The 25,538-nt window shown below is 44.0% G+C and overlaps 1 protein-coding gene across 3 annotated transcripts in view; it reads left to right on the top strand.

Moving 5' to 3' along the window:
• Positions 1 to 25,331, top strand: part of ZAP70 (zeta chain of T cell receptor associated protein kinase 70) — a 174,544-nt gene extending 149,213 nt beyond the window's left edge. For all 3 annotated transcript variants that reach the window (XM_089670009.1, XM_089670011.1, XM_089670010.1), the window contains 3 exons: positions 21,247 to 21,387; positions 21,497 to 21,609; positions 24,687 to 25,331. In XM_089670009.1, coding sequence (XP_089526135.1) covers positions 21,247 to 21,387; positions 21,497 to 21,609; positions 24,687 to 24,804 — 372 coding nt within the window. In that variant the 3' untranslated portion in view covers positions 24,805 to 25,331. The remainder of the gene's footprint in view (positions 1 to 21,246; positions 21,388 to 21,496; positions 21,610 to 24,686) is intronic.
• The last annotated feature ends 207 nt before the right edge of the window (positions 25,332 to 25,538 follow it).

The raw sequence follows: 25,538 nt of genomic DNA on the forward strand, positions 1-25,538 counted from the left end.
ACCAGGCGAAGTGGAATTCGTTCCGAATTTCAGGAAAAATTCAATTTGCGGCGAATCCGAATATTAGCATACTTCGGGTGCGCGAATCGGATTTTTCCCGATCAGCCGGCAAAAGTGTTCCTGCAAAGAGCTCCGCTATTTCTGACAGTTCTCTGACAGTTCCTTCACATGTACAGCGGTTGAAACATTGTATCTATTTGTTTCCATTTAGGATACAGATGTTTTTATTCGGAAATAGATACAATGTTTCAACCGCTGTAAATGTGAAGGAACTGTCAGAGAACTGTCAGAAATAGCGGAGCTCTCTGCAGATACACTTTTTGCTGTACTGGAATACTTCTTCTTTTCATTCTTCTTTTCATTCTTCTCATTCTTCTTTTCATTCTTCTTTTCATTCTTCTTCTCATTCTTCTTTTCATTCTTCTTCTTCTTTTCATTCTTCTTTTCATTCTTCTCATTCTTCTTTTCTTCTTCTCATTCTTCTTTTCATGAAGAAGAAAAGAAGAATGAGAAGAATGAAAAGAAGAATGAAAAGAAGAAGAAGAATGAAAAGAAGAATGAAAAGAAGAATGAGAAGAATGAAAAGAAGAATGAAAAGAAGAAGAAGAATGAAAAGAAGAATGAGAAGAAGAATGAAAAGAAGAATGAGAAGAAGAATGAGAAGAATGAAAAGAAGAATGAGAAGAATGAAAAGAAGAATGAAAAGAATGAAAAGAAGAAGAATGAAAAGAAGAAGAAGAAGAATGAAAAGAAGAATGAGAAGAAGAATGAAAAGAAGAATGAAAAGAAGAATGAGAAGAATGAAAAGAAGAAGAAGAATGAAAAGAAGAATGAGAAGAAGAATGAAAAGAAGAATGAGAAGAAGAATGAGAAGAATGAAAAGAAGAATGAGAAGAATGAAAAGAAGAATGAAAAGAAGAAGAAGAAGAATGAAAAGAAGAAGAAGAATGAAAAGAAGAATGAAAAGAAGAAGAAGAAGAATCTTTTCATTCTTCTCATTCTTCTTTTCATTCTTCTTCTTCTTTTCATTCTTCTTTTCATTCTTCTCATTCTTCTTTTCATTCTTCTTCTCATTCTTCTTTTCATTCATTCTTCTTCTTCTTTTCATTCTTCTTCTTCTTCTTTTCATTCTTCTCATTCTTCTTTTCATTCTTCTTCTTCTTCTTTTCATTCTTCTTCTTCTTTTCATTCTTCTTCTTCTTCTTTTCATTCTTCTTCTTTTCATTCTTCTTCTTCTTTTCATTCTTCTTCTTCTTCTTTTCATTCTTCTTTTCATTCTTCTCATTCTTCTTTTCATTCTTCTCATTCTTCTTTTCATTCTTCTTTTCATTCTTCTTCTCATTCTTCTTTTCATTCTTCTTCTTCTTTTCATTCTTCTTTTCATTCTTCTCATTCTTCTTTTCTTCTTCATGAAAAGAAGAATGAGAAGAAGAATGAAAAGAAGAATGAAAAGAAGAAGAAGAATGAAAAGAAGAATGAGAAGAAGAATGAAAAGAAGAATGAAAAGAAGAATGAGAAGAATGAAAAGAAGAATGAAAAGAAGAAGAAGAATGAAAAGAAGAATGAGAAGAAGAATGAAAAGAAGAATGAGAAGAAGAATGAGGAGAATGAAAAGAAGAATGAGAAGAATGAAAAGAAGAATGAAAAGAAGAAGAAGAATGAAAAGAAGAAGAAGAATGAAAAGAAGAATGAAAAGAAGAAGAATCTTTTCATTCTTCTCATTCTTCTTTTCATTCTTCTTTTCATTCTTCTTCTTCTTCTTCTTCTTTTCATTCTTCTTCTTCTTTTCATTCTTCTTTTCATTCTTCTTTTCATTCTTCTTCTTCTTTTCATTCTTCTTCTTCTTTTCATTCTTCTTTTCATTCTTCTTCTTCTTCTTCTTTTCATTCTTCTCATTCTTCTTTTCATTCTTCTTCTTCTTCTTTTCATTCTTCTTCTTCTTTTCATTCTTCTTCTTTTTCTTTTCATTCTTCTTCTTCTTTTCATTCTTCTTTTCATTCTTCTTCTTCTTCTTTTCATTCTTCTTCTTCTTTTCATTCTTCTTCTTTTCATTCTTCTTTTCCTTCTTCTTTTCATTCTTCTCATTCTTCTTTTTATTCTTCTTTTCATTCTTCTTCTCATTCTTCTTTTCATTCTTCTTCTTTTCATTCTTCTTTTCATTCTTCTCATTCTTCTTTTCTTCTTCATGAAAAGAAGAATGAGAAGAAGAATGAAAAGAAGAATGAGAAGAATGAAAAGAAGAATGAAAAGAAGAAGAAGAATGAAAAGAAGAAGAAGAATGAAAAGAAGAATGAGAAGAATGAAAAGAAGAATGAAAAGAAGAAGAATGAAAAGAAGAAGAAGAAGAATGAAAAGCAGAAGAATGAAAAGAAGAATGAGAAGAAGAATGAAAAGAAGAATGAAAAGAAGAATGAGAAGAATGAAAAGAATAATGAAAAGAAGAAGAAGAATGAAAAGAAGAATGAGAAGAAGAATGAAAAGAAGAATGAGAAGAATGAAAAGAAGAATGAGAAGAATGAAAAGAAGAATGAAAAGAATGAAAAGAAGAATGAAAAGAAGAAGAAGAAGAATGAAAAGAAGAATGAAAAGAAGAAGAATCTTTTCATTCTTCTCATTCTTCTTTTCATTCTTCTTCTTCTTCTTTTCATTCTTCTTCTTCTTTTCATTCTTCTTTTCATTATTCTTCTTCTTCTTTTCATTCTTCTTCTTCTTCTGAGGATGAGGATGAAGAAGAAGAAGAAGTAGGATGAAAATAAGAAGAATTCCAAGCCGGCAAAAAGTGTATCTGCAGAGCTCCTCTATTTCTGACAGTTCTCTGACATTCACATTTACAGCGGTTGAAACATTGTATCTATTTGTTTCCATTTATGGAAACAAATAGATACAATGTTTCAACCGCTGTATGGAGTGAATGTCAGAGAACTGTCAGAAATAGGCTATTTCTGACAGTTCTCTGACATTCACTCCATACAGCGGTTGAAACATTGTATCTATTTGTTTCCATAAATGGAAACAAATAGATACAATGTTTCAACCGCTGTATGGAGTGAATGTCAGAGAACTGTCAGAAATAGCGGAGCTCTGCAGATACACTTAGCGGAGCTCTGCAGATACACTTTTTGCCGGCTTGGAATTCTTCTTATTTTCATCCTACTTCTTCTTCTTCTTCTTCTTCATCCTCATCCTCTTCTTCTTCTTCTGAGGATGAGGATGAAGAAGAAGAAGAAGAAGTAGGATGAAAATAAGAAGAATTCCAAGCCGGCAAAAAGTGTATCTGCAGAGCTCCGCTAAGTGTATCTGCAGAGCTCCGCTATTTCTGACAGTTCTCTGACATTCACTCCATACAGCGGTTGAAACATTGTATCTATTTGTTTCCATTTATGGAAACAAATAGATACAATGTTTCAACCGCTGTATGGAGTGAATGTCAGAGAACTGTCAGAAATAGCGGAGCTCTGCAGATACACTTAGCGGAGCTCTGCAGATAGATACAGCGGTTGAAACATTGTATCTATTTGTTTCCATTTATGGAAACAAATAGATACAATGTTTCAACCGCTGTATGGAGTGAATGTCAGAGAACTGTCAGAAATAGCGGAGCTCTGCAGATACACTTAGCGGAGCTCTGCAGATACACTTTTTGCCGGCTTGGAATTCTTCTTATTTTCATCCTACTTCTTCTTCTCCTTCTTCATCCTCATCCTCAGAAGAAGAAGAAGAGGATGAGGATGATGAAGAAGAAGAAGAAGAAGTAGGATGAAAATAAGAAGAATTCCAAGCCGGCAAAAAGTGTATCTGCAGAGCTCCGCTAAGTGTATCTGCAGAGCTCCGCTAAGAAATAGCGGAGCTCTGCAGATACACTTTTTGCCGGCTTGGAATTCTCCTTCTTCTCATCCTTCTTCTTCTTCTCATCCTTCTTCTTCTTCTCATCCTTCTCCTTCTTCTCATCCTTCTTCTTCTTCTCATCCTTCTTCTTCTTCTCATCCTTCTCCTTCTTCTCATCCTTCTTCTTCTTCTCATCCTTCTTCTTCTTCTCATCCTTCTCCTTCTTCTCATCCTTCTCCTTCTTCTCATTCTTCTTCTTCTTCTCATCCTTCTCCTTCTTCTCATCCTTCTTCTTCTTCTCATCCTTCTCCTTCTTCTCATCCTTCTTCTTCGTCTCATCCTTCTTCTTCTCATCCTTCTCCTTCTTCTCATCCTTCTTCTCATCCTTCTCCTTCTTCTCATCCTTCTCCTTCTTCTCATCCTTCTCCTTCTCCTTCTTCTCATCCTTCTCCTTCTTCTCATCCTTCTCCTTCTCCTTCTTCTCATCCTTCTCCTTCTCCTTCTTCTCATCCTTCTCCTTCTTCTCATCCTTCTCCTTCTTCTCATCCTTCTCCTTCTCCTTCTTCTCATCCTTCTCCTTCTTCTCATCCTTCTCCTTCTTCTCATCCTTCTCCTTCTTCTCATCCTTCTCCTTCTCCTTCTTCTCATCCTTCTCCTTCTCCTTCTTCTCATCCTTCTCCTTCTCCTTCTCTTTCTCCTTCCTCATCTCCAAGGGCATTTAAATTAAAGGTACAGTGTTCTGCACTAATATAAAGGCTCTCTGAAGCCTAGAAACCCTTTTTATAAGTTAAATTCGTAGTGAATAAATTCGCATCGAATCAAATTTCTTCCTCAAATTCGGCGAATCAGCCGAATCGAATTTTTGAATAATTCGCTCATCTCTAATAAATACCATCAAGTGCGAAAAAATAAATTTCACATAAAACAAAAATAATATATATAAGTCCAATGGTATTCAAATCTATGATTGTGGACTGTGATAAACTGAACAGAATAGTCCCTATTCTGTCTCTCCAATCTAAGCATTGATAGTTTGATCTCTGTAACTTACAGTTGTGATGAGATAGTGATAACTTCAACCTCAGTTGGATACCACAGTCAGTGACTCAATCGATAAGACATCTTGTAGATCTTGTGAAGTTCATTCCATAAACTGACAGAATCTTACAACAATGAACATTTGATATGTCAAAAGATCATAATGTTTCTGCTCCATGACATGAGGCTTGCTGCAATGCATTCCTGGGAAAGGGGGAGGACTATCTATACAACATTAATTAAACCAAAGGAAAGGGAGGGGCAGAGACAAGATATAGAAAACACTTAAAGGCATATGACAGACAATATGACAGTCATGTGAAACATGACAGTCCCAGTGTCCACTGTATAATAAATCTTCACCCAGTGATCCAGGAACAACAGACGTGTCACCTCCACCAATGTCTAGAATAAAAACTCACCAGAAGATGTTGCTGTTTAGAAAAACAGCAATAGCTCTAGTATGATAATAAATTCCCAAGGTATGATCCTTCAGTGTATCAGGAAACTCGATAGTCCTCCACATATCCCATTCCACCAGATGTCAGAACATGCACTTTCATCCTATAAAGGGGTTGCCAGACACTCGGAATGGTGGCACGACTTCCAGCAATAACGCCTAACAACTCATCGCCATTTCTCGTATCAACGCGTCCTCAGGGGTTCATAAACTAACAATTAACAGTGGCCATCAATATGTAGCCCATCTATACAGATGGTGAGACATCACTTCCTGAGACGTTTATGAACCCCTGAGGACGTGCTGTTGTACAAAACGGCGATGGGTTGTTAGGCATTATTGCTGGAGGCCGTGCCGCCATTCCGAGTGTCTGGTGGCCCCTTATAGGATGAAAGTGCATGTTGTGACATCTGGTGGAGCAGGATATGAGGAGGAAAATAATATTCCCGGCCACGAAAATTCTTTTCTTTAGCAATGAGGTGAAATCAAAGGCTTGATTGGTCGAATTTCAAAATCAATGGTGGCACCATCAGATTAAAAAATTTCCAATCTTCTAAAGAAAATTCATTCAGAATTAGTCCCATGTATAGCTTTTATTAGAAGGTTAATTTATTGAAAGAGAATAGATTGCCAATGTTCCTTTTGCAAAGTGAAAGTTTACAACTTTTGAAAGAAAATTTGACCCATGTATGGCCTATACATAGGTTGAATTTTCTTTCAAAAATTGTAACTAAGAAGTTTCCTTTAAATTGCTCACCAGTAGTGGGCTGCAGCATTGGATGATTTTTGTGTGGCCATCGAATTTGAATGATCGAGCATAATGCAAATTTTTTGAAAAATGAACAAATTTTTAAACAGTAATGGGAGAATCATTCGAGAAATGTAATCGAAAAAGAAATGAGCATGAGCTGTGACCTGGAAAGAAAAGAAAATTCCCAGCCACAAAAATTCTTTTCTGTAGCAATATGAGGTGAAATTGAAGGCTTGGTTGATTGAATTTCAGAGTCAATGGTGGCATCATCGGATTACAAAAACGCCCAAAATTTGTTCTTGAGTTGACTCATGTATGACCTGCCTTAGTTTCCTGAATAAGGTGATGTTTAAGTGGTTCTAAAGTCCCGGCATTTTTTTTTACCTTAATGCAACACCCCAATAGCTATTCCCCCCTCCCTTCTCATAGGCTTCAAAGAACAGAGGGGGCCATTGGCTCCTACTGCTGTCAGTCATATCCTGTGAGGAGAGAATGGGGGGGGGGGGGTGTCATGGCCGAGCAGCACTGTATGTGTCTATGGACACATACAGCTTGGATTTAGATTGCACCTGCACAAGTGCCCCCACAGCAGCTGGCTTGTTGAGGGGCACTCATAAGAAGGAGTGGAGAGCATCGGCGGGGGTCTCCAAAGAAGAGGTAATGGACAGCTCATTGCACAGAGTAGGTAAATGCACCTCTTTTTATTGTCATAAAAAAATTAGCCTTTAGAACGTTAGAACCACTTAGGTACCTAGTCATGTGAAAGGGAAATCCGATGGAGACCTAGGGCTCATTCAGATGACTATAACTATTTCACAATGTAAAATATGAGATCCTACGGGAAAAGGCTGACAGAAAGCGTGTGCATTTTTAACTGTCTATTCACTGTATGCAAATAAAGTTTGTGCATTATTTACATGTACCTAGCGGCAGGGGCGTATTTACCACAAGGCAAACAAGGCACTTGCCTAGGGCAGCATTTTTCAGGGGGGCAGCATCCCCCCCAGAAGAAGGGATGAAAGAAGGGACACGCACGCCATGGGAACCAGGTGGGATCCAAGAGGCTGCGGGCTGCTTGATTTGTATGTAGAGCTTGACTCTCGTTCCTGGGGGTGTCCGAAGATTTGAAGATGAGTGTCTTTCTCTCTATCTCCGGGAGGGGGGGGTAGTGGAAGGCTCTCCCGGGTGGGGGAGTGTTGTTGGTCAATGTCAGGCTCTCTCTGTGGGAGGGGGAAGGGGGGGTGTTGGTCAGTGTCCATGGGGGCAAATGATTTTTGTGTTGACTAGGGCAGCACAAAACCTAAATACACCACTGTCTAGTGGTGCAGCATGCATGGGCCCCATTGGCCACCGCTGGCCTGTATGTAAATATCAACAATGTGTAGTCAGCAGCACCAAGCCAGTGATTTCACACTATTGATAGGCCCTTACTGCTTAGGTTCCTTGGTTTCTGGGGTGCAGATGGCCACTTACGGCCAACATGTAAACATCAATAGTGTGTAATCAGCAGTGGCAGCGCTGTTGATATTCACATGTAGGTTGGTGGCAACTAATAGGCTGCTTTAACGCTGTAAGTTTGCACGCATGTCAGTGCTCCTCTGTGACCTCTCCCTCATTTTCACCAAAAATATTATCCAGAACTTGGCTCAATGAAAATCTTCCCAGTTTTGCATGCTACAAATTGGAGATGTGCACTCTGCAAGTCACCAATTCTATACTGAACATGTCTGGACATGCCCGTCTTTGTTTGTTTTGTTTTTGTGCATGTATACTGGAAAACAAGGCAAAATGAGAACCCCCTAAAGCTCACATGATTGGGAGAGGAGCTGGCTGTCAGTGTGCTGGTTGACAGTGAACTTATGTTCAGTTTTGGCTCTAATTATTGCTTTATAATCTTATTTTTATAACTGGGTCGAAACCGACCCTAACAACACAAAGGTCATAATTTCAACTTGAGCATTTTACAATTTAGTGAAAACAATTTTTTTTTTATTTTGTTGAAATAAAGGTTCCTGACAAAGTCATAAAGCCTTGATGCAATAAAGAAATTTTAAAGGTTATTTTATGCATTTAAAACCTAAAAACGGGTCGCTGCCGACCCTAACACAAGACGAAGGATATATACTAAAACAAAAGAAAAACTATGGATTTGTATAAATGAATTTATGATTTTTCACTCCTAGCAATACCTCTGCACTCGCCGCTGTGACTAGGCGTCATATGACATCCTGTCAAAATGAATCGCTCAAGCGGCCGAGGGGCCGTGCAGAGGTGCGATCTGTCACTGGCTGTGTCCACTGGACACAGATGACATATCACTACACCGGCCCGTTGCCAGTGTCATGTGACCGCTGTGACCAATCACAGCAGATCACATGTCAATTGTATACAATGGATGGCTTCCTGTCATGTCATTCATTGTATACAATTATCTTGTCACCACTGGGCACTTTTACCCCCTTCCTTCCCAGGACAATTTTCAGCTTTCAGCGCTGTTGCACTTTGAATGACAATTGCACGGTCATATGCAACACTGTACCCAAACTAAATTTTTATAATTTTTTGAGAGAAAAAAAAGTTTCTTAGTTTCTGTTATAAAATTTTGAAAATAAGTAATTTTTCTCCTTCACTGATGTGTGCTAATGAGATTGCAGTGATGGACACTGATAGGCGGCACTTATGAAGAGGCACTGATGGACATTGACAGGCATCACTGGTGGGCATTGACAGGCATCACTGATGGGCACTGAAAGCAGCACCTAAATATGGCACTGATAGGCGGCGCCGATTGGCACTGTTAGGTGGCACTGACTGGCACTGATAAGCGGCACTGATGGGCACTGATAGGTGGCACTGATAGGCAGCAATGACTGGCACTGATAGTTGGCACTGAAAGGCAGCTCTGATGGTCACTGATTGATGTGCATTGGTATGTGGCATTGATGTGCACTGATGGGCACTGGCATGTGGCATTCATTGGCACTGACAGGTGGCAATTATGGGTACTGACAGGTGCCACTGATGGGGCAACACTGATCATCAGAGCTCTGATGATTAGTGCCCTGATGATAAGTGTACATGTCTCCTCTGGGGAATGCCGATTACTTGCTCTCCTCTCCTCACACGCTGTCAGTGTGAGGAGAGGACTGCCAATAACTGGCATTTCCTATTTACATGTGATCAGTTGTGATTGGACACAGATGATCACATGATAGCGCCTACATCATCGGCTGTTTACTGCGATCGGTGATCCGCTGTGTCCCAGGCCCTTGAAGACACGCATGCGCAGCTAGAGTGGGAGGACGTCATATGACATCCTCCAAGAATGAGAGAACAATGAACACAGTGAGTGAACAGTACCAATCACTCATTGTGTATATTCAGGAAAGGAAGGGGCTGGTAAATGTGACTTATTTAGAGGACTCTTCCACCACTCTCCATCCTGAAGGACCCTATTGTGTGCTTGCAGCTGCTGGTGGGAAGGAGAGGAGGAAAGTCGGCAGCACTGCAGGGGTGGGCGCACACAGGGGAAACTGGCAGGGTGAAATGTTTGGTGCACATGTAGGGTGATGGGTCTGGTGAGGGGCAATTGCTGGAACCGATCCCCTGTATGGCTCTCTCTGCAGCAGCTGAAAGCCAGCAGGAAGGAGAGGAAAAGCCAGCTTTCAGCTGCTGCAGAGAGAGCCATACAGGGGATCAGTTCCAGTAGTTGCCCCTCTCGCTATATCGATCCCCCTCCCTGCCCACATCCGATTCACCCAGCTGCCTGGGCCTCGTACAAGAGGGACTGGTGGTCCCCCCTTATCCACGGCCCTGGATACTGCAGCCGACAACAAACAGCTACTGGGGGTGTAAAGCGCTCTGGCAGCTGTCCATTTATAGTGTGAACATGGCCTAAAAGAGAACAAATCTGCATACTTACTAAGTAAAACAGCTGCTAAAACAAGCTCAGTGTTTCCTATCACTTTAAAGCTAAATATGTTGAGGAAGTTGCTAGAACACATCTGTAAGTTAGACTATGCTGATGAACACAGCCCATGAACTGAATAGTGCATGTATGTAAAATATTGATGGAAAGAAAGATTACATTGCCTCGGAGAGGCGGAAGGAGTAGGAAGGTGAAACACTTAACCACAGCAGTAGAAAAAAAAAGCATCACATCTTTGCTAAAGGGAAAGTGTAGTGTATTTTTCTTTGCACAAAATATATTTTTTTTTACTTTTCTAGACTGTCCTGTAACCATTCTTGCTCTAAGTGTATAAGGACTGAAAGCACCAATTTTTGTAAAAAGTCACATGCTAAAATGTTATCACTGATAGTGATTTGTGCAGGGGACTTGGGGGTTGACCTTTTATAAGGATCTATCAATTGATCGATCTATCTATGGCAATTACTCAACCCAGCTATTGTTTCATGTCATTTTTGCTGCGTTTTTTACCACATTTGTGGTGCATTTTTTAAAGGACGCGTGACTCAAAAACCACACCAAAAATGTGATGCAGGCACGTTTTTGATGCATTTTTTTTTCCGCATGAAACCTGCAGTAAGCAGGACTTTGAAAAATGCACTGGACCCGCACTTGCTCAGTCTGAAGAGTTCCATAAGAATACAAAGTCACATGTTTTTCTTCAGATTTTTTATATGCAAAAACGGCTCAATATGAAAGCAGCCTTACAATACATTTTTGAATAAAAGATGTTGATCCTGCCAGAAATCTTGTGAGTTGAGCCCTGAGGACTGGTTGGTGTCTGCACAGCTGAACACCCTCTGAGTTCTATGGGCAGCTTTAGGTTTTTAGGTTTTATGGACAGACAGGGCTTGGGCTGAAATCTGTTTTAGATTTTGTCTGAGATCCACCTGTATTGGCTACTTGTAGGATTCATGGACTACATAAACAGCGACCCCTGCATGTGCAGTACTTGGCTGTGTTGTTGAACAAGTCCTATTAAAAACAGCTTGAACACTGGATGATACAGATGGGTCTTGGACAGCCCCCTAAATGACCATTTATTTAAAGTGTTACTAAACCCTCAACAGTAAAATCAGTCTGTATATGCAGTAAAGCGTGTTTGTTATACTCACTGTGGAACCTAAGGGGTTAATCCTCTGCATTGTGTAAAAATGCTGTTTGATTCTGACTTCTCTGATCCTCCCCTGTTCCTCTTATCACCTGATAAGACATATCATGTGCAGTCACTCTGCACATGCTCAGCTTGGTGTTTATTGATAGTGCATGTGATCAGCACAGAGTCAATCAGCACTGTCCAGAGAGAGGTTAAGGGTCATGCATCCTCCTACAGCATAATGAAAACTCCTCCCACAAGCTTTAACATGTGCTCTGCTGGGCACTGATAGAAGTCACAAGACTGCTCTAACTGCTGATGAGAAAAGGTATTTAGCAGTTTATATTTACTAAAATAATTGTGTTTCCAGGTAGTGTGTACTGTGGGAGACCAGATATAGTGAATGCAGGATCCTGGGTTTAGTAGCACTTTAGGACCTGTGGGAGAACCATAGAATAGCCAGGGGAACACTGTTATATACAGTTAATGCTTCCATTGGCAATGTAATGTAGTTTTACAAGAGGCTGTGAGTATTGTATTTCTTGTTTGTAATGCAAAGCTAATGTTTTACATATGAACTAACTGCATTTCACATATCTATAATACTTGCTGCATTTTACAGTATCTGTGCGTCCAAATGTGTGTATAAACCAAACCTAGTTATCAATCAGCACAGCCACTACATGATTACCTTACACCACAAAAATCATCAAACATATAAACATAAGATGTCATATGAATCAATAATTAGACATAAGGTTGCTGTGTGCACCATAAAGTAGATTCACTCCATCCCTCAGTAAATAATCCAACAAAGGATGCCACACAACCTACAAACCTTCACTATAAAATGATGATAACGTCCAAAGTAGCAAAATCTTCCAGCAAATTATCCATGTGTACCACCAAATTATCCTCATGTACTAATATCTCTGTGCACCAATATCTTCTATAACTGATCACCAGTGCTACTCATGCATACACCTCTCATGAACAATATGTGCTCACCTCCAGACTGTACTGTATGCAGGAGCTCAACTATCCCCTTCCTGACCAACTCCCTGCCCAACCTCGACTTCCATGGGGGAAGAGAAATAAAGTGGAGCCAAATAATGGGTCTGGGCAAGAACTGAATTTTGCCCAAGTGCAAGGTTCAGGAATGTGTAACACACAGAGTACAGGATTGGGGAGTGCGTATCACACAGGGCTCAGAAAAAAATCAGCTCATGGGGCTTTCAATGCACGCATCCCTTGTGCTGCTGACTGCTGTTTTAGTTGAAATGTAAAGTTGTCTGCCTCCTTTGACAGGTCCCTTGGCCCTATTAATCCCTGCAGCACTGGAAGATCACAGCTGCTGGGGTTATATAAACATAGAATATAGACAAAGAGTTAACAGAGAGCTTGCTGTCTCTAAATTTCCCTTGTCCTCATCAAGCAAAAAATATGTCTTCATTTGCGTGCCCCCCCCCCAAAGTAACCATCGATTGCTCACCTACTGCACACCTCTTTGCTTACCTCTGCACCCCCCTATCCACAGCTTACCTCTGCACCCCCATCCACACCTCACCTATGAAACCCCTGCTCACAGTTCACCTCCTCTTCCCCTCATCCTCAGCTCAGCTTTTCTCCCCCCTGTCCACAGTTCACCTTAGCACCCTCCTCTGTCCACAATTCACCTTTGTACCCAAATCAACATCTTACCTCTGCATTCCTTCATCTACAGCTTACACCCCCAGTCCACAACTCACCTATTGACCCCCATCCCCAGCTTATCCCAATGGCTCTCACCTCTGCACAAATCACACCCTCCTTCCCAGTGCCCTACACAGGTCTGACAAGCAACAGGTGGGGACAGAAGCATCCTCTCATCTCCCAACATTTAAAAAAAAAATGCAGGCGGTTGCGGCATCAAGACCCAGGGCACCCGCTAGAACACAGAAGCCTATAGAGGAAGTAAGTCATTCAGAAAACTTCCTCTACCACCTGCTGTGTTAAGTGAAGTCGGAGAGGACAGGGCTGCTGGAGGTGGTGGAATAAAGCTCCACCAAGTTTCAGCTGAAACAAAGCCTTGTCCATTGTACTAATAGTCTATGTGTCCTTATGAAACAACCAGTAACCAGTTTGGACAGAAGTACTTTCAACAGAAGTTGTGGTTAAGCTACATCATTGTTTGGAGTTTTTTAAAAATGAAATGTCTTTGGATAAATTGGTTTAGCGGTATATAGGGTATTAAAAATCACCCACAACGACAAGTTAAAGCAGTATTAACCAGTTCCACACTGCCCTATAGCAGAAATACTGCTACATGGCGGCACAGGTGAGCAAAATCACGTGATTTTGCAGTTCTGGGTAGGGGTTGTGGCCTGGGCTGTCAATCACCAGGTCCCAGCTGGTGATTACTTGCCGGCACCTGGTGATCGCTGAGTATCTCCGATGGGGGAGAGACCTGTATGTGAACAATACAGTTCTCTCCCCTGTCAGCTCCTGCACACTGCTTTGTATGGCTCTGCATAGAAGAGCCATACAAAGCAGTGTGCTTACAGCAAAGCTCACACACCGCCCCTATAGTTAACCCTTTGATCGCCCCAGATGTTAACCCCTTCCTGCCCAGTGCCATTAGTACAGTGTCAGTGCTTTTTATTAGCACTGAACACTGTATTGGTGTCACTGGGGATGTCAGTGACACCAAGTCAGTAACCCCCAGTGTCAGAATGCCCGCTGCGGTCCCGCTATAAGTCGCTGATTGCTGCCATTACTACTAAATAAAAAAAAATTCCAGTATATATACCACCATTTGTAAACGCTATAACTTTCACGTAAACCAATTAATTTACATATATCGAGATTTTTTTTAGCAAAGACAAGTAGCAGAATACATTTTGTCCTAAATTTATGACGAAATTTGATTTCTAAATTTTTTTTTACTGGACATGTTTAATAGCATAAAGTAAAAAATGTTTTTCTCAAAATTGTCGGTCTTTTTTTATTTATAGCGCAAAAAATAAAAACCGCACAGACGATTAAATACAACTGAAAGAAAGCTCTATTTGTGGGAAAAAAGGACATAAATTTAATTTGGGTGCAGCATTGCATGACCGTGCAACTGTCAGTTAAAGTAACGCAGCACCGTATCACAAAAAATGGCCTGGTCAGGAATGGGAGTAAATCCTCTGTAGGGCAAGTGGTTAAACCCAACCACAAAAATGGATTATATTGCAGCTTACCCATTCTTAGATGTGATGGCTGCATTAATTTCCTTTTTTTATTCCAAAAGAAAAAAAACTGTTTGCTGTAACTGAGTATATAGTGTTGGAGTTTGTTAGTGTAACTAAATATGCTAGGACATCTAACATTCCCCTCGCCCCAGACTGGCAATGCTGCTGTCCAAAGGTGCCCCCTGTGCACTCTAATATTGGAGGTGTGTTACTGAGCTGATCACCAGGTGAAAACAGAGGGGGAAAAGCCTAAACATAGAAAACTAATGCAGCCACCACATCTAATGATTGGTAAGCAGCAATATATTATATTTTTGGTTTTGGGTTTAATACCGTTTTAATGTCTTCGTTTCTATATGTAGTCGAATATATAAAATTTTTAATCACACCTATTTTGTGTATTTTTAGCCAATGTTTGATGGAAATTCATAAATCTTGATGCAATTTGACAAAATGTACTTATAAGAGTTCTTAGAATTACATTTAAAGGACAAGTGTACTTTTACAAATTTCTCTATAGCATAGCGCTCTTGTCCATATAACAAGTATGCCCAGTCTTACAAGCCTCAAGTAGAGACTTACAGTTATCTGATAGATGTGGCCATTTTTATTTCTTAATTATATCAAGATGGCTGGAGATTTATGGCCAAGCATTGCCTCAGCTATGGGTGGCCTAAAGATGTGATTTCCTTCTTCACTGCACAATTATTTATAATGTAATTGGGCAGCTTGGATGCCCTAGAAAGTTTACACCAAAGGTGAACTAACCCTTTAAAGTGACCTTAAAATGGTTGTAAAGGCTGTGATTGAGGTATCAGCAGCAAAGTTCTTGCCATCGGTCCACCATACCCACTACACATCTGTACCAGTCTAAGAGGCTGGTCAGCAGCTCTGAGGAAAGGGACTCATCATCGAAACACGTCAGCCATTTAACGCACTGACAGTTGAAACAATTTGCTTGCCAATGTGGCCATCTTCATAAGGCAAATGCTTTTTAGATACATGCTTCGTCTGTGAGTGTTTTTATCCTTTATACCTTTGAATAAACCTTGGATAATGCACTAGGTGTGTGCGCCACCTGTTTATTCTTTATCTAGTGGCTGATCTCCCCGTCTGAGGAGGGCTGCACCCCTGAAGCATCTCATTTGGTTGTCGCTGTCCTGGTTCCCTTGGCTTCCCTTTGGCTGTGCATATCCTGAGGCGCTGGAGAGTACATAACATATTTTTTATTATCCAAAAAAAAAAATGTACCTTTTAGAATCGCTTTAAATGATATCCTTATTTCCCCAAACTGAACTATACTCATCCACTGTAACCTATTTTTCATGAAATTGTTTCCTTTTGTGTTTTTCTGCCTCCTTGTGCTCCGTGAACTCCCAAACTTCTCCTTTTCCCTTCTCACTTTCGTTTGAAATGAGCAGTACATGTTTGTTGCGGTCATGTGCACTTCTCAGCTACAAATCCCATAGTCCCTACTGCATCCCAGGAGTGAGCAAAAGAGAGTGACTATGTTTCTACCTGAAGTGGGACCATGGAGATAGAACGTAAGCCGCACTGCGATCTGGTGTGAATGAGCCCTCATATCGCAGCCCCCTGCACATCACAGTCCCCCCCCCCTATACAGCAGTCCCACTGTGTCTTCAGTTCCCCTTCATACCACAGCCTCCCTTGCAATCACCCCCAACCCCCAAAACACAGTGCCCCTAGCAATCACACTATACTCCGGACGTCCGGCGAGAAGGACGTGCGTCGGCGAGCTCCTGCTCCCCTGGCCCCAATCCGCTGCCATCTGGGCAGCAGCGGACCCTAACGGGGGCCCCACGATCCTTCGGTCCCTGCTCATCAGCCAGGTAAGGCCACTGCACCTTTTCCCCGGACCTCCGGGACTTGCGGCCTACCCGGCACCCGAAGCCGCGGCCTCGATTTTTGGCGCGGCCGACCCGGATCGCCGGGCATCAGCCCAGGCCGCCGCTGCTCTGTTCCCCGGTCCCCGCCGATCAACCAGCCTCCCCAGGGCCCCCCTCACTGGCCCTGGGTCCATCCCGACCACCGGGTACCAGCTCGCCCGGAGCAGCCACGTGCTCGTCAGCTCCGGCGCCCCCGCGCCCGATCCGCTGCCATCCGGGCCCCTGAGCCTGCTGCCGATGTCCCCACCAACACCCTGAAGGGGACACAGACACTCCGTCCCTCCAGCGGAGCTCCGGCGGTCCGAAGCGGCTTGAGGCCTACCACGGCACCCGAAGCCGCGGTGTTTCCTGCCGGCCGTGGCTGGAATCGCAGCGGGACGCCTCCGCTCCTCCGGGGAAGCTACCACCACCAGCACCAACGGTCCTCCTAACATAGGAGGGATCCACCTCCACCCCGACGCTCCAGGACATCAGGTACTCCACCAGGGGCACCCACTACCCATCAGGGAGCCCAACCACCATCCCACCGCCAGCCACCAGGGATCCCACCACCCACCAGAAACCCTAACCACCAGGGACCCCTAACCACTATCCCTCCAGGGATCGCTACTAACCCACCAGGGATAGCACGGCCACCATCCCACCAGGGATCCCCTGCCCTCCACCCCACCTGGGACTACCAGCCACCTCCCACTGCGTTTCGGACACTGCTTCGCCATCCCTGACCAGCACCCCCTCACCCACCCTGACCCTTCCTGCACCCCGCTCACCCCAACATGCCGCCCGCGCTCCTCCTCCTTGTCCTCCTCTCCTCCATCCCTAAAACCGCCTTCCTCTACCCACCCACCCCCGCTAAGCAGCTCTATATCGCCCCCTCACTTCTCCCCTCTCCCCACTACGGCACCCACCACCTCCTCCTGCTACTCCACTTCCCCGCTGACCCACTTGCCACCACTTTCAGACCCAAGCGCTCCTACACCTCCCGTTCCCACGCCACCTTCCTCACCCTCCTCCTTCTCATATCAGCTGGGGACATCTCCCCAAACCCTGGCCCCTCACCACCTCACACCCCCCCTAGAGCCCCCCCTGCTCACGCCAGCCGACGCGACCCCCTCAACCTCATACATGTACCCCTCCTCCCCATATCTATCCCCCCTCTCTCGGTTGCACTCCTGAATGCTCGTTCGGTTTGCAATAAGCTTACCGCCATCCATGACCTCTTCATCTCTCGCTCCCTCAACCTCCTAGCAATCACCGAAACTTGGGTACAGGCCACCGACTCCACCTCCCCTGCGGCACTCACTCATGGAGGTCTCATCTGGACCCATTCACCAAGACTGAGCGATCGCAGAGGTGGTGGTGTCGGCTTGCTCCTGTCACCGCTTAGCACCTTCCAGGTCCTCCCTAACCCACCCTCTCTTTCCTTCCCCTCCTTTGAGGCGCACTGCATCCGACTCTTCTCACCCACCCCCCTAAGGATCGCAGTGATCTACAGGCCTCCCGGACCCATAGCCCGCTTCCTGGATGACTTCGCCGCCTGGCTTCCCTTCTTCCTCTCCTCTGAGCTCCCCACCATCATCCTCGGGGACTTCAACATCCCCATCAACGACAACACCCCGGCTACTTCCCAATTCCTCCACCTAACCTCCTCTTTCGCGCTCACACAGCACACTCAATCCTCCACCCACCTCGGAGGGAACACCCTGGACCTCGTCTTTTCCCACCTCTGTACCCTCAACCAGTTCGCGAACACCCCCTTCCCTCTCTCCGACCACCACCTCATCACCTTCTCCATCTCCCCTTCCCCCAACTCCCCCCCTCAAAAACGCCAAACCATCACCAGCCGCAACCTCCGCAACCTGAACCCGGCCCCCCTCCACTCTGCCGCCGACTGCCTACACGACAGTATCCTCTCACTGTCATGTCCTGACATAGCCACCACCTTGTACAATGACTCACTGTCAGCTGCCCTAGACTCTCTGGCACCCCTTACCACACGCATCATCAAACCCAGACCGCTTCAACCCTGGCAGACCGACAGCACTAAACGCCTCAAACGTCGCAGTCGCGCACTGGAGAGACTGTGGCGCAAAACCAGGTCCCCTCATACTTTCTCCCTCTACAAATCTGCATTTCTTATCTACACCTCCTCCCTCCACGCCGCCAAGCAGGCCTACTTTGTTAACCTAATAAACCCCCTCTCCTCCTGCCCCCGCCGACTCTTCTCCACCTTCAACTCCCTGCTCTCCCCCCCCCCTCCTCCACTCAGTACCTCTCTCACCGCCCACGAAATTGCCACCCATTTCCACAACAAGATTGACGCTATCCGTAAGGACATCGTCAACTTGCAATCTACCTCCCCACCTAGCCTCCTCGCCCCCGTCACCCCTTCATCTCCCCCCTCCTCTGCCCTCACAACCGCACTGCCCCCCTCCTCTCCCAATGCCCCGCCCACCATAACCCCCCCCGCACTGCACTCCCTCAGCCCTGTCACTACTGAGGAAGTCGCCAAAGTCCTCTCAAAAGCCCGCCTCACTACCTGCCCCCTGGACCCTATCCCCTCTCAACTCCTCCGGTCACCCCCCTCTTCCCTCATCCGCTCCCTCACCCACATCTTCAATCTCTCCCTCTCTACTGGCGTATTCCCCTCCCCCCTAAAGCACACGCATATCACCCCCATCCTCAAAAAGCCCTCCCTGGATCCCGCGGACCCCAACAACCTCAGACCCATCTCCCTGCTGCCACTCACCTCCAAGCTCCTTGAACGCTTAGTCTACGATCGCCTAAGCTCCCACCTTACTGACAATAACCTCCTTGACCCTCTACAGTCCGGCTTCCGTCCCCTACACTCCACTGAAACCGCCCTCCTCAAAATCACTAACGACCTACTCAACGCCAAAGCCAAGGGCGACTACTCTGTCCTCCTTCTCCTGGACCTCTCTGCGGCCTTCGACACAGTTGACCACCCCCTCCTTCTTAATAAACTACTCTCCCTTGGCATCGGAGATGCTGCTCTCTCTTGGTTCTCATCCTACCTATCCCGACGCTCCTTCAGTGTCACCTACAATGGTGCCACCTCCCCCTCCCTCCCCCTCTCTGTTGGGGTCCCCCAAGGCTCTGTCCTTGGACCCCTTCTCTTCTCCATCTACACCTCCTCCCTGGGCAAACTCATACAATCTCACGGCTTCAACTATCACCTCTATGCTGACGACACCCAAATCTACCTCTCCACCCCTCACCTCACCCCCACTATCTCCGCCCGCATCACTCACCTCCTAAATGACATCTCAGACTGGATGTCGCTACATTTCCTCAAGATTAACCTCTCCAAAACCGAGCTTCTCGTCTTTCCCCCTGCCCACCCCCCCCCCCCCCCCATCCTATCCATCATCACCAACAACTCCACTATCACTTCCGCCCCGCAAGCCAAAGTCCTTGGCGTCATTCTTGACGCGAACCTCTCCCTCCAACCGCATGTCAAATCACTCACAAACACATGCAGGCTCCATCTTCGCAACATTGCCAAGATCCGCTCCTTCCTCACCCCAGACACCACCAAACTTCTAGTACACTCCCTCATCATCTCACGCCTTGACTACTGCAACTCCCTCCTCACTGGCCTACCCAAGTGCAGGCTCTCCCCGCTCCAGACCATCCTGAACTCAGCTGCCAGACTCATCCACCTTACCACCCGCTCCACCTCTGCCACCCCCCTCTGCCTCTCCCTCCACTGGCTCCCGATTGCCCAACACATCAAATTTAAACTCCTTACCCTGACCTACAAAGCCGTTCACAACACTGCCCCTGACTACCTCACCAATCTGATCACCAGGTACCACCCTACCCGTACCCTTCGCTCCTCACAGGACCTCCTTCTATCCTGCTCCCTGGTCTCCTCCTCCCATGCACGACTGCAGGACTTCTCCAGGTCCTCCCCCATCCTCTGGAACTCACTGCCCCAATCCATCAGACTGTCGCCTTCTCTATTCACATTCAGGCGCTCCCTCAAAACCCATCTCTTCAGGGAAGCCTACCCCACCCTCACCTAACGGCCATCCTCCCTCATTCCTCCTACCACTTCATCCCCCCCAGCCACTTCCTACTGTACCTTTACCCCCTCCCTCCTAGATTGTAAGCTCGTAAGAGTAGGGCCCTCTTACCCCTCGTACGCTGTCTGTCTTTGTTGTACTGTGCCATGTATTGTCCCCCCCTATTGTACAGCGCTGAGCAAACCCTTTGGCGCTATATAAACTCGTAGTAATAATAATAATAATAATAATAATAATCACAGCCCTCCATCACAATCCCCCTGGCAGTCATAGCTCCCCTTTCCTCCCTTACATCACAGTCTCTTTTTAAGTCGCAGCCTCCACTGCACTGTTCTACTGTAACACTGTATTGCAGAGGCATTTATCAGCCTGGGTGTCCTCCCCCGGGTCTCCTGCCAGGCTGCCGCTGTCATCCCTGCTGGTCCAGGTCTAAATGGACGGTGAGGCATGGTCAAAACAATATGTTAACAAGTGGTTGATTACCCACTTTTTAAATTGAAAAGACTCCCGATCTCCATCTAGATCTTCATTATCTCCAGCCCCCCTGCCCTGCTTTGGCTGGAGAACCAGAAGAGGACACCCAGCTGCTTAGTGGCATGGCCACATTCTGGACATGACTGTCACTCAGTCTGGAATGGATGTTGCACCTAGGTCTGTATAAATCTCATACAACAGATGTAAACAAGCAAGGCACATCTCTAAGATAAACGTAAGCCTCCATGTAAGATTTGTTAGAACATATTGGTGGCCAGGGAGAGTGGATGGGCTAGCAAGGGCCAATGTATAGTGCCTGGTGGTAGAAACTAACTTTATTTTCATCACAGGTTCACTTCAAATACATTGCTTCTACTTGCTGTTCTTTCCAATATAATTATACATTTTGAAAATTGCAATTGGATCCTCGTATACAATAACTGTTTGTTTTTTTATAATTGTAGGCTAAGTCAGGTGGCAAATGGCCTTTGAAGTGGTATGCTCCAGAGTGCATACATTACCATAAGTTTTCAAGTCGCAGTGATGTATGGAGCTTTGGTGTAACCATGTGGGAAGCGTTCAGCTATGGACAGAAACCGTACAAGGTATGGATTTTGCTGTGCACATTAACTTCACAACGTGAATATCTGAACCTTCAGAAAGAACATTCAGAAAAAGCTCTAGACACTCACTTTGCTTATCTTTGCATTGCAGAAATTAAAAGGCAGTGAAGTCATTCAGTTTATCGATAAGAATGAGCGCCTGCAAGCCCCTGCGCAATGTCCTAAAGAAATGTATGAGCTCATGTTGGACTGCTGGATTTACAAGTGAGAAAATTGTTATAACCTAGCGATTGAAAATTTTGTACACTCAGGATTTACTAAGTTAAATTTTAGTTACGGGTGGAATCTAGTGCTTTGATTCAGCCTCAGCCATTGGCGTCTTATATTTCCCAGGATACTTTGGGGAATCAACCCTCCTCCTGCTGCATTCTCTACAATGAAAACTAGACGGTGAGAGCAAGATCCCCTATCAAGGCTTTGACAGGTGTGCAGGCCTTGAAACTCAAGCTCCCTTGAAATGTTATTAGTCATAAATGTATAACATTCTATTGATCATTGATGATTTTAAAAAGTGCACGGTCTATTTGCATTTAGTGAATCAACCACTAAATCTTCCTAAATCTTCGATATCTATGGAACATCAGTTTGGGTAGGATAACTTTTTAAATCACCCAGGATCAATAGAATTTTATACGTTTATGACCGATAACATTTCAAGGTAGCTTTTAGTTTCAGCTCTCCTTTAAAACTGAAGTGTAGTATATGCATATAATACCTTCTGTTGCACTACGTTTGGTAGAAGGGTCTGGTCGGCTCCTGTAAAAATCACAGCAACCTGCCTCAAATCTTCTTTCAAGAGCCAAAGCATTATATGAGAAAATGCTTCCCCAGCATCCCTGTAACATTTATGTGCATGCTTCTCCCTGCGGATCACTGGATGCTGCACACTTAACTGTGCTGATTAAGTTGCTTGTGTAGCACCCTCCTAGGGGGGGCTAGATTAGGTTTTCAGATAGAAAGGCTGGATAGCAGCCTGGGCTGAGTTTAAAATGATTATTTCAGGTTAAGGCTGAAATGCTCTGCAGGTCAGTTCCTTGACACCTCCCCCTGCTCTAGAATCTTGGAGAAGAGTCTAAAAGCAGTGGATGGGGGTAAGGAGGGGCTGACCTGCACACTTGAAGGACCTTGGCCAATTCCCAAGCAGAAGGCTTGGAATGGGGCCAGGGCAGCCTTCAAATGTGCTAGAGCCTGCTAAGCAGGATTAGAGTTCGGGTGGAAGATGGAATGAGAAGACTAATGTGCAGGAGCCTGGGAGCAGGCCCAGTTGGGAAGGGGCTCACCTCCAGGCAGTGTCACTGGAAAGGAAGGAAAGCTCAGAATCTAACCGGCCCCCAGAGCGAGGACCACCTGTGCAGCAAGGAAGGAGCGGCCCAGCGGAATGCCTGAAAACAGCCACCAAACTACCAGCTCATAGGCAGAGGACTGAGTGAATAGACTTACTCCCACTGTGCCAGTTAAGAGGAAATAAGCACTCTGATGGGAAACTGGATTTGCTGCTTGCCAGGGACTGTCCACCTTAGTAGAAGGCACTGGATCCACTGCCCAGGGATTCCTTCAGAGAGCTGGATAGAGGAGGCTTATCCATGGTCTGGGGCAGTACTTCAGGAGAGGCTGCAGAGCTCTCCAAGAAGATAAATTTGCTGTGTAAAGGCTTGTACATAGTTCCAGAAAGTTGTCAGTTCCCTTAGGCATCCCACACACCCCTTACCCAATCCAAGTTCAATTCCCCTAATAACCCCCCCCCCAGAAAAAAACAAGCTCAATGACTGGTTACTGTTTCCTGGATGCAAGTCTGTGAGGAATGCGTGTTGTCTGTCTGTGCAGGAGTATAGGAGGACCCACATCTCTAGCAACTCCTAAGGGGATAGCGCTACATTTGCTTTGTAGCTACATTTATAAATTGTAAACACCCTCTCTAAATTTAAACTAAAATGTATAAAGTGCAAATAAGTCTTCAAACCTCTAAAAATCAAATTATAGGAAAGCAGGATCTCTGCCATTTTATTGTACCCCGTGGGTTTAAAGGACAGGGAAGAAGAGAACAATGCCATTGAATATGTATTGGGTATTAAAATGCTGACAGAACTAAAAGAAGCAGATGAAGCTTTGGATGGATGAGCGCTAAGATAATTATTTACTTTTTATATATGTATTTAACCTGTGCTGTTCTGCTTCCTTAAGCCCTGGTTCACACTGAATGCGGCTTTGAATTCACGCTACTTCACTTAAAGTAGTGCGATTTCAAAGCTACTGGTCAATGCGGTGTCATGTGCGGCTTGCCTGACACCTGTACGACCTCAGGCACAGATGTCTATCTAAGTTGCACATGAAATTGCCAAAAATAGTGCAGGATTTTTTTCAAAATCGGTGCCGCACCGCAAAGTTGGAGTCGCACCAATTTGAACAGTTTGAAGGGCACAAATAGGGTGCAACTTGTCACGCAATTTGCATGACAGGTTGCACCAGTGTGAACCAGGGCTAAGGGTCCATTCACACCAGCCTCTGCTTTATAACGCAGCAGCCTGTGTGTGGTGTGGTTCGGCAGGATAACCGCTCTGTACAGCACTGGTTTTTTTAGGGGGGGGTTTTTTTAAACAAACTTTTTGGAAATGTCACACCGACTTTTCATAAAGTTCAGCTGCCCACCAGGTGGTGTGAAATGGTGCCTTGCTCTGTGCTGAAAAAAAGCGGTGCATGCTGTACTATTTCTGTCCACTGTGCCTGCACATCACTGCAATGCAGTGGTGTGAACAGGCACATATGAAACAGGGCATTTTGTCATGTGGTGGGATTGTGCTTGAAAAGCCGCCCAATGCAGTCCTACAGCATCTGATGTGAATGAACCCTAAATGTAAGGCCCATGTCACACTGGCAACATAACATCAATTTGTAGCAGATCCTGAACCTCTCCCATCTGTGTTATTTTCTAGCTAGGAAAAAAATAATTGAAGGTAATAAAAATCTGCCTAAAACATTCGAGACAAAACCCAGCTCAGTCAATGAGCAACTGTCTATTTTGCGGTTTTTGAAGCTAGTTACTGAATTGCCAGCTTCAGTAGCTAAACTTGTGATCCAACCCAGCTGACAACAACCATGGCCCATCAAAGATTTGTAGCTGTACAAATAAGTGCTTATTTTTTATGGTGATCTGTAGCAAGCTAAAGATTTGTTTCTGTAGCTTACTAAAATAGAGATTGGTAACTGCTACAAACCTCAGCTAAAACATTGCTTAGTGATATGGTCCTAAATCACATTATTAAACTGTCCATTTCCCCACTTAGGATGGAGGATCGTCCAAAATTTGAGAATGTGGAAAACCGAATGAGAAAATATTACTACAGTGTTGCTAACAAGACTGAAGATCAAACTTCTGCTTCACCCAAAGAAAAGACAGTCTGAATTCATCCAAATACCTGTATGGAGTAAAATGGAAAAAAAAAGAAAAAATTCAGCAAAATAGTGAACACTTTTAGTGGAAATTTCAGTGATGAGTAACTCAAACATCATACTGTAATTTCCATATATGAAGATCTATTTCTTTTTGGTGTACTGTTCACACCCAAGCAATATCTTTCAGTAATATGTCTATAAGGTTATATGAAGGTTTCTATGCAATAAATTTGACTGGATTTGCTTGGTCAGCAAAAAAACAATTTCTAAATTTTCACATTATCTAGTTTTTTTAATATAATTGGCAATAGACAATGTACTCAAATTTCTACCTATATGTTGTTCAGGGATTGTGCATACATGCATTGCTGCCTAATGCTGACACGTGTTGATATACAAAAGGCTGCATTTTGACCGAATTTGCAATGTACCATTAAGGTAAATGGGACTCTGATGACCTGCATTTGATCTGCTGAAGAAATGTCAGGAAAGATTACTAATTTTTTTTTTAACAAAAATAAAATCATTGTGTCTTATATTTTGTTGAATAATTTTTATTGTTTTTTTAAGACATTTTGTTTACAAATGAGAATGATAGAGAAAAACTTGTGCATTGGGGGAGATTTACTAAAACTGGTGCACACAGAATCTGGTGCAGCTGTGCATAGTAACTTCAGCTTTTAACTTCAGTTTGTTCAACTAAAGAGAAGTATGGTATTTCTTTTTTTTTTTTAATTCATACT

The sequence above is a fragment of the Staurois parvus genome, unplaced genomic scaffold (assembly GCF_062004578.1).
Source record: "Staurois parvus isolate SC_StPar_1 unplaced genomic scaffold, SC_StPar_1.0 ptg000086l, whole genome shotgun sequence".
Lineage (NCBI taxonomy): Eukaryota > Metazoa > Chordata > Amphibia > Anura > Ranidae > Staurois > Staurois parvus.